We start from the raw sequence: 14498 nt of genomic DNA, 5'->3' as shown, positions 1-14498 counted from the left end.
GTTTAGTATCAGTAGCATTTAAGCTTATTTCATTAAATTCAAAGAAGACAAACTCTAAACTTTTATATTAAAGTTAATATTCATTTCTTTTTGGCTTAGTCCCTTTATTCATCTGAGACGGCCGCAGTGGAATGAACCGCCAACTTATCCAGCATCTGTTTTACGCAGCGGATGCCCTTCCAGCCGCAACCTAACACTTGGAACATCCATACACACTCTTTCACACACAAACTATGGCCAATTTCATTTAATCATTCATTTTTTTTTCCAGCTTAGTCCCTTTAGTTATCAGAGATCGCCACAGCGGAATGAACCACCAACTTATCCAGCATATATTTTATGCAGCGGATGCCTTTCCAGCTGCAACCCAACAATGGGAAACACCCATACAGTCTTACATTCACACACACACACTACGGCCAATTTAGCTTATTCAGTAGCGCATGTGTTTGGACTGAGGGAAACCAGAGCAGTAGCGGGGAAACCCATGCGAACACTGAGAGAACAGGCAAACTCCACACAGAAATGCCAACTGACCCAGCCAGGACTCGAGTCAGCGACCTTCTTGCTGTGGGTTTTCTCCGGGTGCTCCTGTTTCCCCCACAGTCAAAATACATGCGGTATAATTGAATTGGGTAGGCTAAATTGTCCGTAGTGTATAAGTGTGAGTGTGTATGGGTGTTTCCCAGTGATGGGTTGCAGCCAGAAGGGTATCTGCTGTGTTAAACATATGCTGAAATACAAGTTTGTTTGTTCATTCCGCTGTGGCGACCCCAGATTAATAAAGGGACGAAAAAGAAAAAAAATTAATGAATGAATTTGTCTGATATCTATGTATTTATATATTTATACATTACAAAAAATATGAGAGTCTTTAATTTTAAATGCAAATAAGACAAAGTCTGAGAACTTAAATATTAAAATAGCTTTTTAAAAATGATGCATCAGAGTAACAATACAATAAAAAAAATGGAGACTGTCTTTCATTTTCATTAAACGCTATGGAGACAATGTGAAAGAAGTTTTTAAAATTGCTGCAAATTTGTAAAAATAAAAAAGCTGACAAATCACACGTAAAGAAGTATTCACAGCCTTTGGCTTGAAGCTCTAATTGAGCTCAGGTATATTCTGTTTCCTCAGATCATTCTTGAGATGTTTCAGCAGCTTCATTGGAGTTCACCTGTGGTCAATTCAGTTGACTGGACATGATCTAAAAAGGCATACACCTGTCTATATAAGAGCCCAGGGTTGACAGTGCATGTCAAAGCACAAACCAAGCATGAAGACAAAATAATTGTCTGTAAACCTCCAAGACAGAATTGTCTCGAGGCACAAGACTGGGGAAGGTTACAGAAAAATCTGCTGCTCTGAATGTCACAATGAGCACAGTGGCCTCCACCCATAAGTGGAAGTACCACCAGGACTCTTCCTACAGCTGGCCGGCGTCTAAGCTGAGTGATCAGGGGAGAAGAGCCTTAGTCAGGGAGGTGATCAATAACCCGTTAGTCACTCTGTCTAAGCTCCAGCGTTCTTCTGTGGAGAGAGGAGAACCTTACAGAAGGACAACCATCTGTGCAGCAATCCACCAATCAGGCCTGTGTGGTAGAGGGGCCAGACGAAAGCATCTCCCTGCCTGGAATTTTCCAAGTGGCAGCATCATGCTGTTGGGATATTTTTCAGCAGCAGGAACTGGAAGACTGGTCAGGATAGAGGGAAAGATGAATGCAGCAATGTACAGAGACATCCTGAATGAAACCGGAGAAAACTGAAGGAAACCCACAGTAACATGCAAACTCCACACAGAAACACCAATTGACCCAGCTGGGACTCAAACCAGTGACTTTATTGCTGTGAGGCGACAGTGCAAACCACTGAGCCACTGTGGTGCAAATATGGAAAATAATAAAAGAAAGTGTAGATGTGTCAAATGTGCTTTTAAAACATGTTTGGATTTCGTCACACAAGGAAGTCCTTTGACACTGGAAAAACTTGAATGTTCAGTGCTTGTCATGCATAATGAGAGTCAATTCTCTGACAGCTTTTCTCATGTGGTTTTGCTCCAAAGGGAGCTCATGTCCTCCAGAGAACACCTCAACAGGTGTGAGAGAGTATGCGTCACACTCTTCCCTGATGCTCCAGCTATTTTGTTGCTTTTTCAATGAATGCATGATTCATAATCAGACTGTTCGTGCGAGACAGAAAACAGATGACGCATTAAGGGTCATTTAATAAATTTTACTCCACATCCTCTGGAGTAAATCTGTTTATTTATGGAAATACTTGGGACAAACTCTGTACTTGTGACAGGCTGCACAACCTCACTGTGGTTTTACTCTTATTCAGTGATAAAGTGCTAAACATTAGACTGTAAAATGAGTCAAATGTTTAAATTCAGTGCAAATCTGCTTCGTTACACGACTTTCATGGCGTCTATTTGCAAGTGCATCTTTAAAGGGAAATGAAGGACTCAATCAAGCTTACATTATTTTGTACATTGGATTCCACTGTAATGAAAAGATATGAACAAACTCAAAAAAAGTAACCATTTAGAAGAAAAAAACCCCCAGCATGTTTTACTATAGATTTTAGATCTAGGGCGCCGCCATCTTGGAATATCGCTGTGTATAACTTCACGGGGTTGGTTCTGTTTCCTCGGCTGAACAGATACAATGAAAGTAAAGGAGTGAACACGAAGACTGGATAGCCTAATTTAACCCAATGCATGAAGTTGTGGATGTGAAAAAGAGCTTGAGCAAATCCAACAAATACAAGCGCTTAAGAGTCTTGAGTTGTATATATTTCTTATTTTAATACCTTTCGTTTCATGCGCTGTGCTCCACTCCCTTACGCTGCTCCAGCACAGAATGATGAGGTGATTTACATTCAGACTAATGCAATGATTAAAATGATGCATAACTTCACGCTTTACTAAGTCATGTCTTTATGGATTGTCAAGACATGTCGATCAATTCGATCTCTCAATATGCATGAAGGATTTAAAAACCTGCCATGTGAAAAACCGTACAGATCTTAGTTTGGTTTGAACATAAAAAGAGGCAAGGGCTGCAGTCTCTGTGTTCAGTCCATTATATCCACTGCATCTGTTCAGCTGAGGGAACAAAACCAACCCTGTGACATCATACACAACGATATTCCAAACTGGTGGCGTCCTTGGTCTAAAATCTATGGTAAAACATGCTGTTTTCTGCTAAATGGTTAAATGAATCAAGTTTGTTATATATATTTCCATTAAATGGAAATCAATTTACAAAATAATGTAAACTGAAATGAAAGCTTCATTTCCCCTTTAAACCTGAAATTCAGCATTACAATCAAAATACAATAAAAACAACAGGAAACAAAACAGTAGAATCATGAGAACACAATTATAGAGACAATTCAGATTGAGAAAGTAATATTATGATTATTTAGCTTAAATTAGAAACTCAGTTTCACATTTAGTTCACATTTAAAAGTCCCATTTAAGCTTTAACTTAATTGCCAATTACATCTACTGTACAGTACATTGACACATTTCATCACGAGGAGTGCAAGCGCTTGTAAATAGAAATGACTTCGTAAATGTAACTCCAAATGTCATAAACTGATGCATTTACCAAAGTCACAGAGTTTTCAGTATTGTGAGTATTAGGCTTGTACTATACCAGGAGAATATGTGATGGATATTGTTGTTGAGTATTGTGATTTAATGTCTTTTGATGTATCTTTTGCCTAAGGAAATGCTTTTAAAGAGCCCCTATTATGGATTTTTGAAAATGACCCTCCATGCAGTGTGTAACAGCTCTAAGCTAAGTGAAATATGCCGCTAAGGCTTAAATCTGAAAGTGCACAGTGTTTAAAACTATTGATATGTCTATAAAAGAGTTGACTCAGAGCGGTTCAAATGAATTGTCGGAGTAACGAGTCTTTAGCAGTGTTGGTGTAATGTCAATATGGAACTCAAGCCCCGTCAGTTTGTTGTGAGCACAGGCCTGGTAAAATCGAAACCCTTGGCCCCGGCCACACCACTGTAGAAAGAAAAAGAGGAAGACAAACACTAGCAGATCTCGGTTAAATCATGTCGCGAAGACTCTGTGCTCTGAAGTGTGAGGGAAAGTTTGTGTTATTTTTCCTACCCAAACATGAGGCTATGAAGAGTCAGTGGTTGAAGTTTATTTTTGACAGAATACCTCAGCATTATAGGCCCAGCCTTGTGCTGTGTTTCCGTCATTTTTCTGACGAGTGCTTCTGGAGTCTACATGCTTAAAACAAAATTTGTCAATGTTTGTTAAAGAAAGGATCAGAAAAAACTATTGATGTAAGGGACTTTGTCAGAGCTTGACATGAACTTTATCAGTACACAGTTCATGGATCAGTTTCTTCCCCCATTTCACAAGTGTAAATCTCCTTGTTTTCTCTAGCTTGCAAATTATTTATTTGTGTTTTGTTACTTGTAACTGCTTGTACTGTATCTGGTCAACTCTTTATATTCATATATCAAAAGCCACGTTGAAAACGGCAATTGTTTACGGATTTAAATGCGTAAAATTATGTGAGTTTTCCGGGAGAAGCAACAAAACAGAAGTATGGCGGTAGATAGGTCTGAAATACAGGAGACTCCCGGGATAAACGGAAGTGTTGACTCTACTCTCTGACTACTTAAAAAATGTTAAGCCGTGGTGGGCATTTCTCTCTGTCTCGCGCTTAACGCAGTTGACTAATCACAATGTACTGCGTCATCGGACCAATCAGCTCAGATTAGGATCGCTCTAAGGAGAATTTGGGAACAAATAAATCGCTGAACGAATCGTATGGGAGTTGCTGGAATAATTAGGTAAAAACAAATGCCTATTATAAAACAATATAAGTGTTTTTTGACCTTCCATGCGGATCAACCTGTTGTTGGAGACTTCCAAAACCAAAAAAAAAAAACCCTTTTTAATGTATGATAGGGGCTCTTTAAATAAATCTATGTAATACTAGAATAAACAGCCAATGAATTTAAGTTTCTGATCTTAATTAATCTAATTAAGGGTTAAAAGAAACTGTCAAGATGCAAATATTTAGATTTTAACACACTATGAATGACTGATTATATCAGCAGGTCTTTGGATTGTTGGGTATTATTACTGACCTTGGCTGTGTCCGAAACAGCATACTTCCATACTGTCCAGTACGCTAAAATCAGTATCCGAGCTGAGTAGTATGTACGAATTCATAGAATTCGAAAATCAGTATGCGAGGAGTACCCTGATGACTTACTGCTTCCGGCATATGCTGCGCTATCCCATGATGCTCCGCGAGCGAATTCATAAATGGGAGTGAAGCGATGCAACTGAAGCAGGTAGGTCACGTGACCATGCCAAAATGACAGATGTAGTACGTCTGAATTCCATTCATACTATTCACATTCATATTGTATAGAACTTACTTTTTTAACGGCAGAGTAGTATGTTTAAATTCAAATGCAGTACCTACTGAGTAGTAGGTGGTTTCGGACGCAGCCAATGTTTGCATTGACATCAGTAATCTAAATATTTTCCTTAATTTGATTAAGACAATAATATTTTTTGAGTATATTTTTTGTTCCTTTCATGTTCCTATTTTACTCATCAGTTTGACTTACTGTCATTGTGTCACCATTCAATGCTAGTTTCTTCTGTCGTTTTACGCAACAACAGTTTGTGTTCATCATGATGGCACTGTATATGATTTTGGCTGCTTTGTTTTTAATTTTGCGACAGATTCAACTGAAGTAAATTTCAAACAGACCATGGCGGATACAAATTCTCAAGCAACAGGCCACCTCTGACATTTCATTCACTAACTTTTCCTTCATGCCTCCGCAACAAACTCAGAGGCATTCATAATGTCCATTTCTTCCAGAATTCTCAGCATATCATTGTTTCCCACTCGCTCAAAAATGTGTTCTTTACTTGAAGCTATTCTCATTTGTTTGTAGCAAATGCCTAAAATCTGCCTTGTGTGTCAATAAAATGTAGCTTAAAGGACTATGAATGCTAATAGTTTAATTGCAGTGTTTAGTTTTAGTTTGATTATGACTTTGGTTGGTTTATGGTCATCAAAAATTGCTGTTTATATGGAGGACACTTAATCAGAGTATTGTCTTAATCGTATTAAAATTGGAGTATTGTTGTCCATGTAAACATTGTCCTCTCTTGTTTAGATTTTTAGCCTTTAAGGCCAGAACACACTAAACAGATGGTCGGCTGCTGGACTTTTTGTGTCTCTTAGTATTTATTTTCAGCTCTATTTTGAGCCTCTCTGTACACCTTTGGGCTGATCTGGCCAATAGCAGATCAGCTTCTGAGGAGGTGAGTGTTCCAACTGATTGATCAAATTTGGACTAACCATTTATGCATGCAACTCAAATGCTTAGCACATAAAACAAATTACATTTTTCACTCCCCTGTTATATTTATATTACACACATACAACAACCTCTAAAATATTGGGTTGTTTAACCCAATGTTGGGTAAAATATAACAAAGTCATTGTGTTAAGTGTATTTCAACTGTTTACACCTCCCTGTTATATGGATATTTGATGTAATACACCTTAATTGCTGTGTTGTTTAACCCAATGTAGGGGCAAAAATGGGCAAACCAAGTCATTGGGTTGTGTATTTACGTTTTTCACATCTATGTTATATGGTTATTAGATATGTACTACACCCTACAAAATGCAAAGTTGTTTTAACCCAATGTTGGATCAAATATGGGCAAACCAAACTATTGTGTTGTTTTTTTTAATTTAATTGAACAAATGATGTCCATATCTGACCTAATTAGGGGTTAAAACAAACCCAGATTTTTTTGGTGTGTGTTTTACATGGCTGTGTGGAAAAATTGATTCTGATTGGTCAGTCACGACATTCCAAGATATGTTATTCCCAACAATGGCTAAATAACACAAGATCATCTGGGAACTTTGAATCACATTCACTGTCAGAGAATATTTTCATGGTCATAACACTGCATCCACATTTATGTGTCTGCTTGTCTGTCATATTGCAGTTTTTGGCTTTTTTGACTGTTCGACTTTTTTTTTTTTTTTTGTCTTGTCAATGAATAAATTGTCGGTTAGTGTATGCTCCATCAGCTGTTTTTGTTTCTGTCAGCTTTGTGTTTTTGACTGTTTGGCGCCATCTTCTGTAAAAATAATATGTAGGTTAGTCTATATTCCATCAGCTGTTTTTGTTTCTGTCAGCTTTGTGTTTGACTGTTTGGCGCCATCTTGTGTATAAATAGTATGTAGGTTAGTGTATATTCCATCAGCCGTTTTCGTTTCTGTCAACCTTGCATTTTCGACTGTTTGGCGCCATCTTGTGTCTGAATAATGCGCAGGTTAGTGTATACTCCATCAGCTGTTTTCATTTCTGTCAGCTTTGCATTTCATTAAAGAATGAATAAACTATTGTGGCCTAGAACAATGTTTTGTTTCCAATTTGTATATGTTCTGGCAGGTGCCCATTTGATTTTGGAGAATAAAGACCTTCAGTCTTATACAATAGTGCTCTGCTTCACTGTCAGGCTTTATTCTGAGACAATCCTTCTTGATGTACTTTTTTCCTAACTTATAACAATATTTTTGAAGTATTATGCAGCTCTAGCAAGCAGCACGTTTACTGTTAAAGAAATGTAAACAGTTCAAATTAGAATGCTAACTAGCAGAACCAGAGATGATGTTGTGTATTATTTGTACTAACAACACAGGTGCTAAATTGGTTGAAGACGAAAGAGTGTTTGGGTTGTTGCAAGCTGTTCAAAAATCTGGTCTAATGTTTGTGTCAGATGAGTATGAATATCTTTCTCTCCTTTTTCTCAGTTAGTGTCCATATCTTCATCCTCTGAATCCTCAACAAGGAGATCGGCGTGCTGGGTGTAGTCAAATGCAGGGAAGCTTATGGACAGCTCTCTCCATTTGCTGAACGTCTTCTTCTTGGAGCCGTATGTGACCACAAAGTTCTTGATATGAAGGCAGGGACATTCAGTGCTTCTGTACAGCATCATTGAACCCCATTGCTGTTCAAGAATGAGACCAAATGTAAGTTTTGAATTGTGTAAGGTCATTCAGAATGTCCATTTATAAGTAGTAATAAACAGCCAGTTAATAGGTAAATCCTAATGGGTAATAAAGCACTAGTTAAAGGTGAATTGGTACTTACACTAAGAATTTACAGTAAAACTTTAGTTTGAGGTTGACTACTTATTTTTATCTAGCTTTAAGACAGTTCTGTGAACATATGTGTCCGTTTCCTGCTTAAACTGACTTTTGCCAAACCACAGTTGATACTCAGCAGTATTGCTAAGACTGTTTATTTGAAGGGAAGAGCTGAAGTCAGCTTTAGCACATACCTGTCCACATTTTTTGCACGCAATGACTCCGTTGGTCTCGTAGTCCAAGAGTCGCTCCTGTAGTGACGCATTCTCTCGGACTATGAACAGCTTTCTGCAAACATCGATAACATTTATTTTATTCTTCACCGCTGTCATCATGCAGGACGAATATCATTGGCATTCAATAACATTTATTATTCTTTATCACGGTCATTATGCAGGATAAACATCATTGGTTTTGAGTTGTTTGAGAATGCAAAAACAGGTATTTGTTAGGGCTGCACGATAGTGGAAAATGATGCGATATTGTTAAGTATTGCAATAACGATATAACATTTCCCTAGAAAAATGCTATGTTTGTCAGGGTGTCTGCAATGGGTCACGAAACGCCAAAACACATTTTTTGAACTGTTGACAGTCATATACAGGTATGTGTCCCACACTGCTAAAAATACTAATAGGACACATATTTCACAATTTTTATTTTTTATTTTTGAAGCTGCGTCCTGGCCATGGGATCTTAGCGTGCATTCCAGCGTGTAGACTGGACGTCTGTACCTGGGAGTTCCTTATTGCATCTCTAAGTGTGCTGTATTCATTCATGAGTAAGACTTGGTTCAAACCAATCAGCGCGCTCTATTGTGTATGCGGTTCAACTTCATTAATATGCATGATAGCTTCCAAGACTGTTTTTACCTGTTATAGTGTTCAGAGGGCTGAGAGACGACACGTTGTGTTGCCAAGCGGGAGAACATAAACTGTTTGGAGATACGGGTCGTCAGTGTTGCTTTTATAATTTGCTGCAGTGAAGGTTTTGTTTTTATTTTCCCTCAATGAGAGCGCAGCTGGACTCGTGTCTACGTGTCTAAAAAACGTTTTTTTACCCAAGAGCTTTTCTCATCTTAAAAAAAGGTTGAAATCCGGATTTGCCGCTCGTCTTCATTTAATAAAGATGCGGATCCAGTTTGTTGATTGTCCTGTACAGATTTGGTAAGTGAGCGATCAGTGGTCTTTGTTTGTTTATTCAGAGGCAAAGTTGGTTCTTATCGTCAGCAGTACTCTTTCTATGTACCTTAGTTAAATGATTTCCAAGTTAATAAAGGGTTTACCGTACGTTAACATCACTATAATATTATGGACTGAAAAATCTGCTGTAAATGCTGCTCTCCCGAGTGTAAATGTGTAAGCACTGCAACCAAACTTACCATCGTGGAGGATTTTCGCCACATTTTGTGACAGGAATAACACACACGGCTTTCTGACACTACCTACCGAGTGCATCTAAGTAACTGAGAAATGCGGAGTTTTTTTTTTCTTTCATTCGCTGTTCGGTACCAAACATTGCATGAAAGATACGACGCTTCAAGCAATTCCTTGAATCAAATATCTCGTTTGTCATAAGGGGCATGAATGAAATTCCTGAATGAAAGAGCCAAACTGCAGTTAAAGTCCACCATTTAATAATTTGGCAAATAATTTGATTACTGATGTCCATGTAAACAGTCACTGTCTTTCTCCTCTGCATCTGTGTTTGTTTTGCCTGTGTGTGAAAATCAGCGCATGCCCAAACTGACACTCCTATTTTTATGCAAATTTTTACGGGCCATGCCTTTTCCCCTCCCCCGACACTCCCCCCTAAACCGAGCTGGACACGCCCACTTTCCTGGCTTTTTCCTAAGTAGAGATATGAAAACACCCTGCTTAAACGGGGGTTTCATGGCCCTTTAAAGTCTTAAATTCCATGTTATAAAAATAAGGCCTTGATTAGTCTTAAATCATTGTTTTAATGCATTCGAACTGAGCCCTTAAAAATATTTTTTTTTCTGTCTTAAAAATGAAGGTATTATTAGTCAGTTTAAAGATTGTTTTGAGTTTTTTTTTTACTTTTTCTATATAGTATAGTGTGCTAAGCATGGCCTTTAATTAATTGTGTTGTGTGCTTTTTTGGTAATTTTGCGCTATGAAATTATTATACTTAACAACTGGTCCTAAAGGGCACCTGTTTAACCTCTTTTTCAAGATTTGAGATAAGTCTCCAGAATGTGTCAGAATAAAGTTTTAGCTCAAAACGCCCATCAGATTATTTGTAGAGAATAGAATATAATATTTTCTGCTCTGAACACTATGTAGCTGTTTTTGTGGCCTGTGCCTCTAATGCTAGTTCTCCCCACCCACCGTTCCCATGTGCCTATCAGAGTGTGCCTTAATCTTTCTGGCTATGTCAGATAAACAGCACAGTGACACATGAAGGAAGCAGATCTTGCGTAACATCTGAGAAATACTGCAGCAAGAACTTTCCCAATGATTATTTGATGTATTTGTTGTGGAGTTATCAAGTTGATGAGAATGATGAGTCGCACACAATGTTGTTACAAAATACACGCACACCCATTTAACTTTGCACAGCAAATGTGTCCACACATTAATATCCACTGCTGTATGAATATCTGGTATGTTAATGTACAAAATAAACCTCATTTAACCTCCACAAACTGGGATTGAAGTATATTTTACAAATGTACTGACACATGCCTGCGATGATGAATTACATCGATTTTACCATCTTTAACTCACTTTATTAGAAGCATGCACTGTTTTAAAATCATTTTAAACTTGTCAAACTCATTCTTGATCACATTTGAGCACATTCAGTCTTGTTGATAGGATTGTATGCCTTACTACAAAGACATGTTAATATGTTTGCATCCTATTTTAACGTCAGGAAATAAAAAAAAGAGACTAATTGCGTTTATATTACCACAGAATTGCTGTGGACACACTATACCTACACACTTCCAGGTATAGTTTCTGGAGGAGCTGATAAACTTACAGAGCTGGGTGCACCTCTGAAAAAAATTAAGTGGACTCAGACATGGCGCCAAATGAATATATGCTGTTTTTCAGCCTTCCTAAAGGACATAAAGCACAGCTACTATCTTAATAAAATCCATGTTAACCATTTAGCGAAAGAAGCAAGAGCCACCGGGCAGAAAGAAGCCCTGTCCATTCATGTTGAAGAGTGTTCTTTACATTAAACAGAAATTGGGGAAAATGCATACACGGGGCGTATTACTCAGACTTCAACTGTTATATTGCATAGGATTACCGCCGTCACATTAAGTTTGCCATATATTGTGCAGCCCTGATTTCTAATGATAAAGTCTGTGGGTTTTTACCTGAACTGTTTGGTAACGTTGACATGGTGCATCTTCTCGATGATCTCGATGTCTTCTCCAGAGCACACAAACACACTGCACTGCCTGCAGCTCAGGCTGATTTTAGACGGCGGCTCCTTCATCATTCCCTTCTGCTGTTTCTTTTTGGTCTTGACTTTCTCCTCCATTATGGCCTGGATCTGAAACTCCATGATCTACATAAAACAAAATATTCCTTATAAACTCCACCTGAAGATTCCTGAAGGTCTAATAACATTTACATTTAGTCATTTAGCAGATTCTTTTATCCAAAGTGACTTACAAATGAGGACAAGGAAGCAATTTACACAACTATAAGAGCAACAATGCATAAGTGCTGTAGACCAGTGGTTCTCAAAGTGGGGGTCGGGACCCCCCCGAGGGGTCGCGGGGCAATGAAAGGGGCTCGCCTGGTGATTTCCAAAAATCTATTTATTTTTATTAAACCATAAGAATTCACATATTTTATCCATAACTATACTGAAAATAAAAATAGTCGTTTATAGTTACTATATAGTTACTATAGAAGCTTATATTTACTAGTTCTATTGGATTGCGACCCCTGGGGTAATTACAGTATATTAAAGGCAGCAATAGCGTCAGATGCATTTTGATTTTATAACATCAGGTTGTACTTTCTGGCACATTTAAAGCACTGACACAAATTTAATTGGTGTGTCTGCGTCATTGCATGCAAGGTTTCTGTATTTATAACCACCTCAGAGGATATTGGGGGTCGCGAGTCACTGGCATTGTTATTTTGGGGTCGCGGGCTGAAAAGTTTGGGAACCCCTGCTGTAGACAAGTTTCAATTGTGAAGTCTAAGAAGGAAAGCGTTGGTAATGCAAGTTTTTATTTATTTATTTTATTTTTTTATTTGGTTTATTTATAATATCGATTTCCGCATTAGCTCTCTTCTCACACTAAACTGAGAAGTGAGCAGTGGTCAACTGCTCTACTTAAGGGGCTGACAAAAGTCTTGTTGTGGATCTCACTTGTAAGAACAACAAATAATAACTTGATTTCTAGTAGATCATTTGGAAAAGTGGCACAAGGTGGATTTTTCTGCTGAATCATCTGTTGAACTGCATCCCGATCATTACAAAATGCAAAAGACTAACTGGAACCAGCATGGACCCAAGATTCTAACATAAACAGTCAAGTTTGGTGAAGGAAAAATCATGGTTTGGGGTTACATTAAGTATGGGGGCGTGTGAGAGATCTGCAGACTGGATGATCAACATCAACAGCCTGAGGTATCAAGACATTTGTGCTGCCCATTACATTACAAACCACAGGAGAGGGCAAGTTGTTCAGCAGGATAGCGCTCCTTCTCATACTTCAGCCTCCACATTAAAGCTCCTGAAAGCAAAGAAGGTCAAGGTGCTTCAGAATTGGCCAGCCCAGTCACCAGACATTAACATTATTGAGCATGTCTGGGTAAGATGGAGGAGGCATTGAAGATGAATCCAAAGGATCTTGATGAACTCGGGGAGTCCTGCAAGAATGCTTACTTTGCCATTCCAGATGACTTTATTAATCAGTGATTTGAGTCAGTGCAGAGATGTATGGATGCAGTCCTCCAAGCTCATGATGGAGTCAGACACAATATTCATTCTGTTTCCACTGCAGCAGGACTTTATATTCTATACTGGACATTATTTCTGCTAAGAGACAAGACTTTTGTCTTGGCAAAATCAGACCTTACTGTCCTAATTAAATCATTAAAAGTCAAGGCATGATCATATTTTATTTTGCTAAAATAAGCGTAATCTAGAGGCCTTTGGCTTTCATATAAGCCACTTCTGATACCAAATGATCAACTAGAAGTTAAGTTATTATTTGTTGTTCCTAAAACTTGAATAGTCAACAGGACTTTTGTCAGGTAGTGTAGGGGATATATGATAAAGGACTCTTAATTTTCCGTAACTTAGTTAAAGCACTTCCAGTGAACTTTGTTGTTAGAAATTCTTCGCATTTAAGATTTTTTTCTTTAAAAACCAATAGTCTTCACTGCCTGAATGATTTATGCTATAAAGTGGCTCTCAGAATGTACAAGTATTGCATTTAATTTTGTTGTTCTGCACCATGTCTTTAAAATATGAACATTTATTTTACTCCAATATTTTTAATAGATATTCTGCGCTCGCCTGCTGATCCTGACGATGCTTGCATTTAATGGCTTTTCATCTCATTTTATACCGGAACAACTAAAATACTTCAATCTATTTAACTGATTACATTTTAATAACATTACAACACCCATGCAGTTAAAGGAACCTTATAAAATTGAATTTTAGTTTATTATTAAAACACCAGCTGTGCATATACCCCGTTAAGACAATTGCACTGGTAACCTATTGTGCTAAATAGAAATACTTTCCTTGACTGATCATTGTAATGGCTTGAAAAATACAATACACCTGTAAATAATGTAAAGATCCTATCTATTAAAGTGTATAGTGTGACAATGACTCTTAATAACTGTTTTGTTTTCGTGAACAGTACAGCTGCCTCCTCTCCCACGTTGCCAGATATTGTCATTACTATACAATGCTCTGCCTATAATTACAATATCTGACAACTTGCTGATGGCATCTAACATGAAACATACAATAATGCTTACTTCAGTGTTGCCACACCTCATAATTTTCATGCCACCCCATAAATAATTTCTAGATCCTAGCCTCTGCTTGGTCTATTGTGATAGGTCTACTGCTTACACCACATGTCATAAATCAATCGTCTGTTATTAAAATGTCTGAATTTGACTTCCTCAGCACTTGTGAATACAGTGATGCAAACAGTAATGAAGGCATTGGTTTGTTAGTTTTATCTGTGGAAATGCATGCCAAGTGAGTTTTCGCTGTTATTTAAAGCAGCTAGTGTAAGAGCGTGACAGTGCAGTAGATGTTGTTCATGCACTCAAAGAATGTCGTTTACT

General features: G+C 37.9%; 1 protein-coding gene and 1 long non-coding RNA gene across 7 annotated transcripts in view; one reads left to right on the top strand and one right to left on the bottom strand.

The window, feature by feature from the left end:
* Positions 1-14498, top strand: part of LOC137496507 (uncharacterized) — an 84580-nt gene that overhangs the window by 52143 nt on the left and 17939 nt on the right. For 2 of the 5 annotated variants that reach the window (XR_015500060.1, XR_015500059.1), the window contains exon 5: positions 1141-7450. The exons of 1 other annotated variant lie outside the window; for it this stretch is intronic. This is a non-coding gene — a long non-coding RNA (uncharacterized LOC137496507). Of the gene's footprint in view, positions 1-1140; positions 7451-7848; positions 8143-14498 lie in introns of those variants that run through there. 2 more of the 5 variants (XR_015500061.1, XR_015500062.1) reach the window with 2 other exon arrangements.
* The window catches only part of ifih1 (interferon induced with helicase C domain 1), a 751550-nt gene continuing 739273 nt past the window's right edge, over positions 2222-14498 (bottom strand). The window contains exons 10-12 of one of the 2 annotated variants that reach the window (XM_087266819.1): positions 11537-11730; positions 8379-8472; positions 2222-8045 (exon numbers count right to left, since the gene is read on the bottom strand). In XM_087266819.1, the coding sequence (XP_087122945.1) occupies positions 7845-8045; positions 8379-8472; positions 11537-11730 (489 nt within the window). In that variant the 3' untranslated portion in view covers positions 2222-7844. 2 annotated transcript variants of the gene reach the window in all.

The sequence above is a fragment of the Danio rerio genome, chromosome 9 (assembly GCF_052040795.2).
Source record: "Danio rerio strain M-AB ecotype USA chromosome 9, GRCz13ab, whole genome shotgun sequence".
In the NCBI taxonomy this organism is placed as follows: domain Eukaryota; kingdom Metazoa; phylum Chordata; class Actinopteri; order Cypriniformes; family Danionidae; genus Danio; species Danio rerio.
The sequence above is the reverse complement of the archived record's forward strand: the minus strand, read 5'-3'. Positions and strand labels throughout refer to the sequence as shown.